General features: G+C 40.0%; 1 protein-coding gene across 1 annotated transcript in view; it reads right to left on the bottom strand.

The window, feature by feature from the left end:
* Positions 1-5282: 5282 nt before the first annotated feature.
* Positions 5283-15662, bottom strand: part of zfr (zinc finger RNA binding protein) — a 61728-nt gene continuing 51348 nt past the window's right edge. The window contains exons 17-21 of the mRNA XM_055632735.1: positions 14727-14824; positions 13783-13878; positions 11588-11699; positions 9400-9497; positions 5283-6319 (exon numbers count right to left, since the gene is read on the bottom strand). Coding sequence (XP_055488710.1) covers positions 6134-6319; positions 9400-9497; positions 11588-11699; positions 13783-13878; positions 14727-14824 — 590 coding nt within the window. The 3' untranslated portion in view covers positions 5283-6133. The remainder of the gene's footprint in view (positions 6320-9399; positions 9498-11587; positions 11700-13782; positions 13879-14726; positions 14825-15662) is intronic.

Genomic DNA, 15662 nt, shown 5'->3' with positions numbered 1-15662 from the left:
TTAAATTACCTAGCGCTAATTTTAATAAACTTAATAAAACGGCAGTCAAAGCGATTTTTCTTTAGCAACTAAACAGCCTAACAGAGATCGATTTGAATAAGCTGCAGAAAAATCGCATTTTAAACCCGCCCCCCTCTCAAATGCGCCAAAGTCGCGCACACGGGCAGCGGCAGAATTGCAGTTTTTGGTAACATACCTACACATTGTATACCGCCTCCCTCGACTCTGTCCAGGGACCCCAACAGTCCTTTCAGGTTAGGCAGAGGTTCACTTGCACCTCCTCCAACCTCACCTGCTGTATCCGTTGTTCAAGATGTGGACTTTTATACATCAGTGAGATCAAACGTAGACTGGACAATCGTTTCACTGAACACGTTCACTCAGTCCATCTGGACCTACCTGATCTCCCGGTTGCCAAACAGCATAATTCCCTTTCCCATTTCAACACTGGCCTTTCTGTCGTCCTGGGCTGCCTCCATTGTCAGAGTGAGGCCAAACGCAAATTGGAGGAACATCTCATATTTCATTTGGGCAGCTTACAACCCAATATTGATTTCTAACCAAGTAATCCCTGCATCCCCTCTCTCTCCATCCCGTCATCCCAGCTTTGAAATCATCTTGTTGAGTCGTATTGTCAGTAACTAATTATCATCTCGTACACAGCTACCAATGGGTTGTTTCCTTTATCATCGTTACTTTTTTTGCATATCTTTCATTCATTTGTTCTATAGCTCTCTACATCACCATCCATTTCTCTCGTTTCCCTTTCCCCACTTTCAGTCGGAAGAAGTCAACCCAAAATGTCAGATTCCTTTTTTTCCCCCAGAGATGCTGTCTGACCTGCTGAGTTACTCCAGCTTTTTGTGTCCATCGTCAGTTTAAACCAGCATCTGCAGTTCCTTCCTACATGTCTCCATAGATGCTGCCTGACCCACTGAGTTGCTCCAGCAGTGTCTTTGTGGAGCAAGTTTGTTTTTTTTTTTACAGAGAATGGCAATTGCCTGGAACACATCGCCAATGGAAGCAAATACAATAATGGCATTTATGAAATTCTGGAATAGGAGCATGAAGGAAATGGATTATATGCAGGCTGATAAGAGTTGGTCTTGGCATCATGTTCAGCTTAGACCTTGTGAGCCAAAGTGCCTGTTCCTGTACTGTGCTGTTGTGTTTCTATGTTCTATGTAATTCCTGCAGCAGCATAGGTTTAGAAAAGTACTGCAGCAGCTGAGCTATTTCCCATACGAACACACTATTTACTGGTGATAGAATGTATTTGCAAAGTTGGCAAAAATATATTTTAAGACATTCATTGTCATTTGGTTATTTTAGCACACATTACCTCAAATGGTGTTTGAGGCCAAGACCATTGCAGTTTTCATGGAATAGCAAGGTTTGCAACTGATGATCTAAGGCTGCATACAAACAATGAAACAGGCATTTGGCAACAAGATACACTGAAGGGTCCAAAGAGTTTAAAAAAAAATTATAGTTGCTTGTGCTTCTATTTGTAAACCAAAGCTTTTAACCTCAATCATAGAAAACATAGAAAATAGGTGCAGGAGGAGGCCATTCGGCCCTTCGAGCCACCACCGGTAAATCAATTATATAACTTTAATGTCATGACTAAACATTTTATGTAACACAAAGTTTGTCTTAATGTATGCAATTAGGTAAAATGTTACTGCAAATTAAATGATAGGATATTACTGATCCAGGCAGCTACATGACAAGATGGCAACTTTCAAGGAACAAATATGCATTTATTTAGCAAACTTCAGAACTTCAGCATATCCCAAACATGACCAAAGATCATGAAAAGTCAAACTACTGTAATTAATGGCCAGATGGACAGTTCATAAAGGTTTCGACATGCCATCTCAAAAAAAAATTAACTTCATTCATCATGTTCAAAATGTTGATGAATTTGATATTGCAAGATTAAAACGGCAAACCTATGCCCATGTACTTTAAAGTTACTATGTGGCTACCTGGTCTAGTAAAATTCCATATCCATTTCATCATTGCTCCCAAGAATAATGGCAGGTTTCTATACTCATCCCAATATTTAAGCATTTTCATGAATTCAAAAGAGACAATTCCTGATGGTTTAATTCACATTAATAATAATAATACATTTTATTTTCGGGCGCCTTTCAAAGTCTCAAGGACACCTTACAGAAATTAACAGAAGAGAGAAAACATATGGAGTAAAATAAATAATAAGGACATCACCAGTACACAAATTAAAGACAGAAATCGCTCCAAAGACAAAAAATCAAAAAACACAATGTGAAGAGGGAGCAGCGGCAGCTAAACCGCGCCAGCGTCCACTCTCCCTTCCGACAGCCATCTTGGACACTAACATATTAACTTACACACAAAAAAAATCATCCCCCCCACAGTGGTTACCACTGTGGGGGAAGGCACGATGTCCAGTCCCCATCTCCAGTTCACCCAAAGTCGGGCCTATTGAGGCCACCGCAATTGCCTCTACGGAGGCCCGATGTTCCTGGCCGTTCTGGCCGGGTGGTGTTGCCCCGGCGTCGGGAGAGTCCTCACAGCGGCTGGGCCACCTGGAACGGCCGCTTCCTAGCTGGGGACCACGGCTTCCGAAGCCGACAAGGCCGCGCCGGTTTGGAGCTCCCAGGCTCCCGATGTTAGAGTCGGCGCCGCCCGCTCCGCTCCGCAGACCCGCAGCCCGGAGGTGTTGATCTCGGTGGTCACAACTCACCGGAGCTCCAGCGCGGCGAAGGCATCGCCCGCTCCAGGCAGCGCTGTGCCGCCAACGAAGCCGAGGTGCTGGGCGGTACCCGCCAGGAAACGGCGCTCCACGCCCGCTGGTAGGCCACGAGGACGGGTCGACGGGGCAGCCCGGAGAAAAAGCTGCCTCACCGACCAGGTAGGGACCAAGAAGTATAATTACCCCCTATCCCCCACATTAAAAAGTCAATTTCTCCAACAGACGAAGCACAGGACTTGCTAAAAACTTCCAAAAAAAATGAATTGAACGGACGGCTGCTGGTTAGCAGCCGTTCCCCAAGATGGCTCCTCCTCCCCGAACCATGAACAGTAGCCTGGTAAAGGTGGCATATGATATGCTTGTCTTCTTAGGTCAGGACATTGAGATAACAGTCAATAAGTCACATTACACCTTTGAGCACCTTTGGTGCAGACGCACTTGGAGTTATGTGCAGTTCTGGTCGCCCTTTTACAGGAAGAACGTGGTTGGTGTGGAAAAAGTACGTACAAAGTTTCAGAATGCTGCCAGGATTTGAAGGCATTAGCTATGAGAGTTTGGATGTTTTATCTGGAGCGTCACAGGCCGAGGGGAGACCAGAGAGAACAATACAAGAGAGATAGATGGGGTAGACAGAACATTTTTCACCAGGTTGGAAATGCCAAAGAGTAGGGAGCATGTCTAAGATAAGAGTGGCAAAATTCCAAATGTGCAGGGCTATTATTTTTTAGAGTGGTGGGTGCTTTGAACACAATTCCAGGGACAGTGGTGGGGGCAGATACACTAATGGCATTCAAGAGGCTTTTGGATAGGCGATTCACAAAAAAACACCAAATGTTTGTTTTGCAAGGCACTGTGGCGCAACTGGTCTGAAGGGTCTCGACCCGAAACGTCACCCATTCCTTCTCTCCAGAAATTCTGCCTGTCCCGCTGAGTTACTCCAGCATTGTATCTATCTTCGGCGCAACTGATAAGCCTGCTGTCTCACAGCGACAGACCCAGGTTCAATCCTGACCACAGGTGCTGTCTGTGTGCTTTTTGCACAATTCTTCCTGTGACAAGGTGGGTTTTCTCCAAGTGCTCCAGTTTCTACCCACATCCCAATGACACGTGCTTTTATAGGTTAATTGGCCTCTAGAATTGCCCTAATGTGTAGGGAGTAGATGAGAAAATGGGTTAACAGAGCTATTGTTTACAGGTGATTGATGCCCCATGTGGATTCAGTGGGCCGAAGGGCCTGTTACCCTACTGCATCTCCAAACTAAACTACATATCAGGAGTAATAGTGGGCTCGGCAGTTATTTATTTATTTATTTATTTATTTATTTATTTATTTTATTTATTCCGAACAAGTAAAGACATTAAAGACATTAATAGTAACAAAATCGAAATTATCAAACAATTGGACATTACAATCAATATTTACAAGCAATGAAAAGAACAAAAAGCAAATTTCCAATGTCCAACTCTGTGTCTGTACAAGCTCGAAAAGGAGTGAGAAGAAGAATAACTTATTAAATCTCACCCCTTTTCCCCAACACTTCTACCATATTTAAAAATCAATTAATTAATAATAATAATACTACCCCAGGCAATTTCCCATAATACCTCCAGACATATATATACACATACAACTATTATACACATACAAACTTCATATATGAAGTAACCAAACATAAGTAAACAATTGTAAAGCAATAGATAAACATTAACCCCCACTTGTCAACTATCCCCTCCATCCCGGTAGCCCTTGAAAATTATTTTTTTATATATCATTTTAAAATGATTCATGTTTGTACATTGCTTTAATTCCTCGTTCAATTTGTTCCACACTCCTACTCAACAAACCGAAATACAAAAGGTTTTTCTAGTCGTACGGACTCTTTGTTTCTTAAAATTAAATATTCCTTTTAAATTGTAACCCCCCACACGTTCGTTAAATAATTTTTGAATGTTTCCAGGTAAATTTTTATTTTTGGCCCTAGACATTATCTGAGCTGTTTTGAATGTAACCAAAACTTCTAATTTTAATAATTTTGACTCTAAAAATAATGGATTCGTATGACCCAGATACTTGGCATTATGTATAATACGAATTGCTCTTTTCGCATCATGGTTAATGAGTGTATTTAAATTTTACATTCAAAATTTGGACTTCCCAATTAGTACCTCTGAATTGACTCGGGTTTGCCACAATTCTCTATTCTCAGCCACCTCGCATTTGTGAGTAACCAAAATCAGAAAATTCACTGTTTCCACCATTAGGTTATAAGCTACCCAAGCGGAATACGAGGAGCTGTTCCTCCACTTTGCACGTGGCCTCACTCTGGCAATGGAGGGGGGCAAGAACAGAAAGGTCAATGTATGACTTGGGAATTAAAATTGGCAGGCAAACATTTGTCCCCTTATTTTTGATACCTCGACCATGGGAAATATTCTCCTTATCTACACTTGTTTTATACACCTCCATCGTTACCCATCAGCAGTGAGCGAGTCACTAGCGATGACCATGAAAAAAGCAAGAACAACGTAGATGGTAATATTTTTGTGTTGCTTTAAGTTTTATTGTTGAGTAAGAATTGACAAAGTATACACAAGGGGTACAGTCCAACCTCAATTACAACAGAAGTGTTTTCAACATGGCAATTGCATTCAAGCTTTTTTTTTTTACTACATATTGAACCATATAAAACAAACTACATAACTTTTCCATTGAAAACAAAAAACATGAAAACTGTTAGCTTCATTAAAAGCATTTCTACAACACAAACCTCCAAGGGTATAGATCAGTCATGCAAGCTGATTTACTAGGAATGAATGTAAAAGCACTGCATTAAAACTGCTGCCAGGCGCAACATCAAACTGTCTCTTTCCCCCCTCGCTGATGCACAGCTAAGAACTTTAAACTGAAGAAACCAAATTGTTATTCACATTCACCTTTATATTTAACAAACGTCACAGGTTCGCCAAAAGCAAGTGTTTAGTTGAATTCAAGTGCCAGTATTACATTGCGTCCTTAGAAATACTGTCACCCGATTTGTGCAATCTACATGACCTTCCACTCTTGCTTTTATTATTCTAAACAAATGAATGCTGAAGGAAGCAATACTTATTTACATAAGCATCTCTTCAAATTATAAAGCAGGTTTATCACTATCCATTAAACAATAGAAAGATGTAATTTAGTAGTTCTGTTTAAGTGTCACAAATGGGACCATTAACAATTGGTTTGTTTAAATATGCTTAGACAACATGCCACTCGAGTGTAAAGTGTGTACCTTATTTACATTTAACATAACTATATTTAAAATATGGCAACACATATAAATCAGACATTTGTTTCAAGTCCAAATATAGTCAATATTGTATTAACAACCTTGGACATTGTGAAATTTAAAATTCTCCACTATCAAAATCTTTTTTATCCTTCTTTCCCTCGGCTTCCAATCCATCCGTCCCATCACTGTTGTCCCTCCTCCTCTTTCGATTACGAACACTGAAACGTGGATTCATCTGAGGTAATGGATCCATTCCCAAGACTTTGTGAATCTGGCGGAATGCTATTAATCTCAGAGCAAACTGTAAAGAGTGAAATTAAAAATAAAAATCAGAACAAATTCTAGTTTTCTCTAAATACAAATTATAAACCAATTCCAAAAGAAGAGTACGACAGAATTGAACTGGTATTTTTCGAGTGCCGATAATGCAAAAGTGGCACAAATCACTAAAGAAGCTAAAGGATGAAAGGTGGACTTGGAGGGGAGGATGCTCCTCAAACTTCAGAGCATCTTGGACAATACAGGTCAACCCCTCCATGACACACTAGTCAACCCGAGGAGTACCTTCAGTAAGAGGCTGGTTCCACCAAGATGCAGTACAGTACGCCACAGGAGATCCATCTTCCCGGTAGCTATCAAACTGTACAACTCCTCTCCCTTCTGTCGTGGGGTAGATTGACTTGCCTGCCCCCCACCTCTACAAATCTTTGCACATCCCCAATCCTTTCCACTCATCACTTTAATTTCATGTATCTTGAGTTTTAGGACTGTTGGCAGATCAATTTCTCTCCTGAATAAATAAAGTTCTATCTATTAGTTTGGAGTCATATATACCTTTCTGTTCTCGGTCTCCTCCATTGTCAGAGTGAGGCTAAACGCAAATTGGAGGGGAAGCATCTCATATTTTGCTTGGGCAGCTTACAGCCCAGTGGTATGAACATTGATTTCTCCAACTTCAGGTAGCCCCGGCATTCCCTCTCTCTTTCTCTATCCCTCCCCCACCCAAGTTGTACCAGCTTCTCATTTTCACCCTTCAAACAGCCCGTTTTCCTTTATTTTGCTTTTCTTTCATTCATTGTTCTTTATCTCTCCACCACCGTCTATATCTCTTGTTTCCCTTATCCCTAACCAGTCTGAAGGGTCTCGATCTAAAACATCACACATTCCTTCCCTCCAGAGATGCTGCCTGTCCCGCTGAGTTACTCTAGCTTTTTGTGTCTATCCAAGGTAAAAACATGCCTGAAATTTTTATTCCAGGTATCTGTCAACTAATTTCTTATTTCAGAAATGATGAAACAAGTTCCTTGATTCTCACCAAGATTCAATCCTCCATACACATTTCCTGTTCCTTTAGTCTGCAAATGCTACCTGCATACTGGAAAACTAAGCCAAAATATGGACCGATGGGAGCTGTGCAGATCATAGAAACATAGAAATTAGGGGCAGGAGTAGGCCATTCGGCCCTTCGAGCCTGCACCGCCATTCAATATGATCATGGCTGATCATCCAACTCAGTATCCCGTACCTGCCTTCTCTCCATACCCCCTGATCTCCTTAGCCACAAGGGCCACATCTAACTCCCTCTTAAATATAGCCAATGAACTGGCCTCAACTACCCTCTGTGGCAGAGAGTTCCAGAGATCCACCACTCTCACACAGATCAACACACGTGGAGCTGCAGTCTCATCTCACCCATGACTTACAATGCACACCCTAACTCCAGGCCATGCTGGATTGCAGTTTAGAAAGATAGATATGAACCAGAACCTGCATAAAATGTTGCCTCCTCAGATACAGAAGGACATTTTTCCATATAACCATATAACAATTACAGCACGGAAACAGGCCATCTCGGCCCTACAAGTCCATGCCGAACAAATTTTTTTTCCCTTAGTCCCACCTGCCTGCACTCGTACCATAACCCTCCATTCCCTTCTCATCCATATGCCTATCCAATTTATTTTTAAATGATACCAATGAACCTGCCTCCACCACTTCCACTGGGAGCTCATTCCACACCGCCACCACTCTCTGCGTAAAGAAGTTCCCCCTCATATTACCCCTAAACTTCTGTCCCTTAATTCTGAAGTCATGTCCTCTTGTTTGAATCTTCCCTATTCTCAAAGGGAAAAGCTTGTCCACATCAACTCTGTCTATCCCTCTCATCATTTTAAAGACCTCTATCAGGTCCCCCCTTAACCTCATCAGATGTACACGATTTTCTTCTTTCCTGGTTGCTTTAGTCCCCCACTGTACATGGTAATCGCAGTTTAAAAACATGCCTAATTTTTATCATCTAATTAACAGCAATCAGATAGATACCAAATTGTCAAATACCATATTTCAGATTTGGTTGTATACACCACCAACTTTCACATTCTTTATTTCCACAGACTGAACAAATAAAACATGCAATTCTTTCTTTGGGAAACAATGCAAAAATAACTGCAAAAGCTAGTAATTTTAAACAATTGTCAAGTATGGTAAAACATGACTGGTAATAACATTGTATTCAAAAGATTTCAAAGCAATATCTATTAACTATATATGCGGTTCCGTATACATTTCAAGACCTGTGTCTACAAAGCCCTCAATGGGCTTGCCCCCTACTACATTAAAAGTCTTCTCACCCACCACTCCACCTCCAGGTCCCTCAGATCGGCCAACTTGGGGCTGCTGAATATCCCACGGTCTAGGCATAAGCTTAGGGGCGACCGCGCCTTTGCGGTTGCAGCTCCTAGACTGTGGAACAGCATCCCCCTTCCCATCAGAACTGCCCCCTCCATCGACTCCTTCAAGTCAAGACCAAAAACTTCACTACACTCCCAAGCCTTTCCTGACGTCCACTGAGCGAGGGCTATATGTATGTATGTATGTATGTATGTATGTAGTTTTTGTTTATACTATTCTTATAACAAATGTAAAGCACTTTGGCCAACTCCCAAATGCTAACAATCTCTCTCATCAATTCAGTACCGGTGGTGAATAATGACAAAGGTTATTTGAAGGAATTGTAAAAAAACAGAAAAGCCACTTTTGATGTGTGGATAATGGGGGATGAATTGCAGCTATTCAAGTAAAAATATGTGTGCAAATTAATATAGATAATGTCACATGCAGTCAAAAGGCAAATAATTTACGATGATTCCCAAGTGGATGATCAGGATGTAGCCCTAAATAGAGGTGAGCTAAGTGAGAAAAGAGTTATATCGAATGAGGGACAAAATATATCATGGAAGTAATTCCCTCAACATTTACCTACAAAAACACAGAATATAATTCTACATATGTCTAATCAGGAAACAGACCAGCAACACATTTACAATATATTTTTCAAATAACAAGCAACATAAGTGACTTTTCCGTTTGTGAGAATCATACCTGTGCACTAGCTGTTATATCTTCTCGCTGTTGTTCAATGACTGAATTCAATGTATCATTCGGGTTCTTTTCACAAGGATCATATAGGCCAGGACCACCTAAAAACGTCATTACAAATTTAAAAAAAAAAAAAAAAAAAAAAAAATTGGATTGTTCATATGATTTTGGATTTATTCTCAAATATAATTTGCAACAACTTCATTTTATACAATAAAATAAACCGAACCAGGGCAAGCTCATTGTTAATTAGCTAATACAGGCTAAAAAACTACTACGATTATCTGTTTTCAACACCATCAAATATTCATTGGATGGTGAGCACAACAAACATGATTCCATGTACGAGTAAAACTCAAGTGTTATCAACGACTCATTTTCACTCCTGACAAATTGAGAAGTCACTATTCCCAAGATTCACATCAATGCAAAGTTACTGGAAAAGCCTACATGACAGCAAGTGAAGAGGATGGCACTGATTAGACGGGTTTCTTTCTGGAAATGGCATTTTTGGACATGTCAAAAAAAGTTAATGTCACAAGAATGCATGATAGAATTCCAACGACTATCTATCCTAACCAATACCGTTTGTGTCACGTTTTCCTGGTCTCCTTTAGGCATACTAACTCCCTCACACATCCCAAAGACATGCTTACAAGTTAATTGGGGAGGGCATAGGTTGCATGTAAGTGGCAGAATGGGAGAGGTGGGAATGCTCTGAGCAGGCAAAGATTTAGTGGGCCAAATAAACTCAACGGTCTCCTTTGGCATAAGAATATTTATGAAATGATAAATATGAAAGTGCAGCAACCTTTGAAATGATTGGAAACTTCAGACCTTTGGCTGCAAACTATGCTGCATCCAAATTTAATAGTCGAAGATTAAAAAAAAAGTGTTAATCTGGCTGGAGGACTGGGACCAGCAGACAACATCATAATTGGTGAAGTTGTGGTTTGTGAGGATGAGTGTGAAAGGGTACAACAGGATATAGATACAGACATGGGTGGGGAAATGGCAGATGGAGTTTAATCTGAGTAAGTGTAAGGTATTGCACTTTGGAAGGTTGAATACAATGGGGAAGTACAGGGTTAGCAGCCCTTTAACAGCACTGATATTCTGGGTAAAAGTCCATAGCTCCCTGAAACTGGCAACACAAGTAGAGTGATAAAGATAGCATGTGATATGCTTGCCTACATAGGTCAGGACATAGAAATAAGAGCCAGGAAGTCATGTTGCAAACCTTTATAAACCTTTGCGAGGCCACATTTGGAGTAGTGCGTGTTGTTCTGGTTGCCCCATTACAGGAAGGATGGGGTAACTTTGGAGAGCGTTAATGAAATTTACCAGGATTAGAACGTATTAGCAATAAGGAGAGGTTGAACAGACTTGGATTGTTTTATCTGGAATGTGAGAGTCCGAGGGGAGACCTGATATAGAAGCATATACAATTATGAGAGGCACAGATACATTAGAGAGTCAGAACCTCTTCTCCCCCCCCCACCCCCAGTGGAAATATCAAAGACAAAGGCATAACTTTAAGATCAAAAGAAAGAATGAAAGGATTTGTTTTCTTTTTACAGAGTGGTGGGTGCCTGGAACACACTGCCAGGGGCGGTGGTGGAAGCAGATAAAATCGCAGTATTTAAGAGGTCGTTAAATAGTTACATGGATGTGCAGATTGGAGATATACAAATCACGTGCAGGCAGAACAGATTAATTTAGCTCAGCATTATGTTCAGCACAAACATTGTTGGCCAAAGGGCCTGTTCCTGTGCTGCACTGTTCTATGTTCTAGTAAATACAATAGCATTAAATTACCGGTTTAATGATTTCACAGTATTTGTCAAATTTAAATAGGTGAACGAATATTCAATAAACTATAATGATGGCCATGAAACACTGTTTGGCACAGGTATTATGGGCTCAAGGGCTGGTTCTCTTCTGTACTATTTTATGTTCATTTAAATTCTGTAGGATATCCAGAAATTAACAATGCATGGCGTGACCGAGGCAACTGCAATTTATTTTGACAGAAATTATAAACTTTTGCAGTGGAAGATTGAGTGGGTACAAGGACAGACAAAACCGTGGATGGGCGATATTAGGAGCTGGCAGATAAAGGAACAAATGCCTTTTAGTTCAAATAACAGTACCTAACATTAAAAAGTTCAAATACATTTACAGAACTCACCTGGTAGAAGTATTCCAGAAGAAACACATTCGAAAACTCTCCTCAAAGCGTCACCCGGACTAAGTGGCCCAGAAGCACTGCTGATTACTTTTTCCACAAGCAATTCCATGGCCTATTATACAAAAGGTTAGGGACCATTTCAAAACAATTGATAAATTAGTTACCCAAAAAATTCTTCCAAACAAAAGTGAAGATGAAGAAAGGGAACAGAAGAGTTTGAAGAGAGAAGATAGGAAAGAACAGACCAAGGTATGATCAAAGAAGGTTCAAAAGACTAGCAGAAGAGTAATTTACACACAAAAGCTCTCTGCATTAAATTTGAAGGAGCTGTTCCAAATAACAAGAAAGAGAAATTAGACGATTGGAGAGTACTAGTTAAGACAAATACTTGAAGAAACAGGGTAGAGTATGGATGCAGGAATCCAAAATACAGAATCTTTAAAAGAATGTGCAAGTAATAGGTTTTCTGGAATTAATATAGAAAATCGCATTGTGCAATTGGGAGGGTCAAGGTGATCAATGAATGAAGAGAGAATTTGATCCGAGGTGATATGGATACAAGTGTCAGCAGCACAATTGGCAGATTCTTCCAAATTCACAGTCACACTCCGTTCAATACAACATTCTACATTTAAAGGGCAGAGAAACAAACCGTCTCGAATTCCACCTTTTCAGCATTTACTGGAAATGTAACAGGTTCCATGCATAATTTAGATGCGGTGACAACTGATATATATGGCCAACTATAAGGATAACTAGATCTCTTGCCTCAACATGTTGAAAATAAGAAAGTAAGTAAAAGTTTGTTTCAATTATTTTGAACAAAAATTATTCTAGTTGTAGCCAAAATAAGAACATATTTACATGAGGGTATGTTCAGAATTAGAGTGATAATAATAAACAGCCCTTTAAATTTCCTACTGTGATATTTGAAAAAGGATACTTGCACAAGTTCTAATTAATAATCACATAAAGTGGGTATTACTGGTCAGGTGCTGCAGGATAAACCTAGAAGAATAACTGAAATGCATTTGAACCAATGGTAGAGACTAAACATTTCTAACAAATGGATACTAATCAAGCAGCCTGTTTTGTCTTGGATACACCAAGATGTGTGTGGTTGATGAAAAAGTGTACAATATTACACCAGTCCTTTTTGTGTCTCAAAGGGTTGAAAACATCTAGGTTAGTTGCTCACTCCAGAAACTCCCTAATACTTGACCTGATTTTGTGGCCACATTATTTCAAATGTTCATTTCCTAGACAATGGTGAACCCAGAATGGTCATTAACAGGATCCAACATAATCATGAAGTCAAATGTCACGAGTGGGTGGTGAGACTTGCTCTTCTTGCGCCTGGTAATCCTTGGCATTGAATATCTCATGCTTAAATGTAGTATTCAAGCATGCTTTGTTTTCTAATTGGCAAATGGAATTAATGACCATCACCTGCAAACATTCCAAGATTTACAAGATACAATTCCAAGCAGTGGAATGTATTCCCGTTGCTGCCTACTCAATCCCGTTTAAACAGGGCTCCATCACGCCACAGCCGGTCAAATGCTACCTTGCTATAAAGATCAGTGATTCTGTCCCAATCTCCGAAATGAAGCTGTCTGGACCCTTCTTCAGTCTGAAGGGTTCCGACCCAAAATGTCACCTATCTCTAAGGATACAGCCTGACCCACCAAATCACTCCAGCACATTGTGTATTTTTCTGTAATTAAGCTCCTGGTTCCACATTTGGAACAAAGTTGTGGTGAAATCCTGGAAAAACCTAGACTGAGTCTCAAAGAGAGGAAAACTGGTAAAAGCTGCCTGATAGCAATACCAAGGACATCTTCCTCTGTCTGTTGCCAAGATAGTAAATAGTAACAGTGGATTTGTTCTGTTTTTGCTGGACTGGGCATATTTGGACCATTTTACTGATTATTGGGCAGATGCCATTGTTTGTGCACTGCAATAGATTGATTAGAGGCATGGTTGGCTCTGAAGCACAAATCTTCAGTATTGTAAGAATACCATTGTATTAGGATAATAGCACAAATGTAGTTATGCCATTTCTTAAAACTATTTTGTGATCAATGGTATCAAAAAAGTGCTATTCTGTGTAATTAGAACATTCCTCTACACTGACAAAGTCAAACCAAGTCTTTCTTAAATGACTTTTACATTTAAATAGATGCTTCACTTACCCAGCTTGGCAAAACTCCCCAGGTTGGTACCCGCTGGCAGAGATCACGCAAGATGCGAATAATGATCACACAAGATTGCAAACCATTGGCTCTAGCCTGGAGCAGAAACAAAAATCTAAATCACATGGACGTCAGTAAGTCTTGGGGCTAGAGATTATGTAATGGGGAAAAACACTGCTGTTTTGAAATAAAAGCTTGTAAAGATGGTGGATTCAAAGAAAAAAATATCCAGCACTTTACTCATGAGCCTACTTTCCACAACAGAATTCTTCTGTGGAAGAAATGGGGGCCAAAGTGCACAGCAGAAACAGGAAGAAGCTGTCCTAGCTCATCTTCCTGGCCTCTTGAGAACTTCCTCTCCCCCGCGTTCTTCCTTCATGGCATTTTTAAAGAACAAGATTTATCCATGGAAAATACATAATTACACATGTTAAAAGGAAAATATAAATCACGGAAGACATGGTAGACTGCCTTTTCTTACTGTACGTTTGCCACGCTGCAAAGTCGCAGTAAGTTAGAGCAACTTCTGTCTCCCGCTCCAACATAAACAATAAATCTTACAAATTATAAATGAAGTAGGTGAAGAAAAAGGTTTATGAAAGCTGAGCATAAAGCATAAGACACCTTTTTAAAAGCTAGTTAATCTGCAGTCTTATGGAACAGTTACAACACAATACTGATAAGTGCAAACGTTACAAGAAGCGACAAAAGGATGCCTCATGCTAGTCAATGACCAGAAAAAAAAGTTACAGAATTTCAAGTTTTAAACAAAGTAAAAAATTTGGTAGTATTTTCCTGGTCACTTTCTTAGGCAAAGGCACGGTCAACGTAGGCAGCCTTGGGTATATTAGGTTTACTAATGTAACAGCTCATTTTCATGGAAAAGTCAAACTCAATCATCTCTCATAAGGCTACAAGTAAGTAAGTAAAATGATGTTCCGAACCTGGAACCACTTAGCGTGGCGGAGAGCAGCCAGAGCGTCAAGGCATTTTTGCCTGTCCAAGACGTCCGGTGGGTCTTTCACCATAACCGAGGTTACATCTAAAATGGATCGAATTGGCAAAGTGCAGTGAGGAATGGGTGTTTGACCAGGTAGGCATGACATTTCAGAAACATAGCCATACTGCCACACATTCTACTACAAATTGACAATACACGAGGGAATCCTCAATATAATTTTTGAAATATCCAATAACTTCAAATTAAACATATTATTGTACTTGAGCTTTTGTTATCTCAAGTAACTCAAATAATGACACGTTCAAGAATGTCCAGTAACACAAGGAATGACACCGCTCCAAATATTAGCTTTCCCTGATGTACACGGAGGACTAGTAGCCACACTTCACCAGCCAAATCAGAACTTGTAATAGAAGGGCCTCCAGAAATCCACATAGAAAATTGATAAAGAATCTTGCAAATTGGAGTTGGTCAATTGCCAAGGTGTGTGTTTTAACTAGCTCATTATCATTCCAGTTTATGGCTTTGCTGGGAGGAAATTGTTTTAAGGTACAAAAGTATTCCACCTAAACTTGACTTCAGTTCAATGTCAGTTACTATGTTCCAGTGCTGTATTTGGTGAATGAGTTAAAGTAACCAAAAAGAAAGGGGGTGGGACAGGAATTAAAATTAAAAAAAATTGTCAACCTTGCCCGTTCCCTATGATTCACAATATATCAGCCAACTTTGAAAATTCTCTAAAATATACTGTATTTGAAGAAAAAAAATAAAAAAAGTTTGTTTAATCAGTTTAATTGTGGAGGGTCTAATGAAGGGTTGTGTGCCAGAAACACAAATTATTTATCTTTTCCACTCTTGACTGGCAATTTTCTTTAAAAACCCCACCTGACCTAGACACAAATACAACTAATACTGTAGA

Source organism: Leucoraja erinacea, chromosome 1, assembly GCF_028641065.1.
Source record: "Leucoraja erinacea ecotype New England chromosome 1, Leri_hhj_1, whole genome shotgun sequence".
Lineage (NCBI taxonomy): Eukaryota > Metazoa > Chordata > Chondrichthyes > Rajiformes > Rajidae > Leucoraja > Leucoraja erinaceus.
This window is presented reverse-complemented; position numbering and strand designations above follow the sequence as displayed.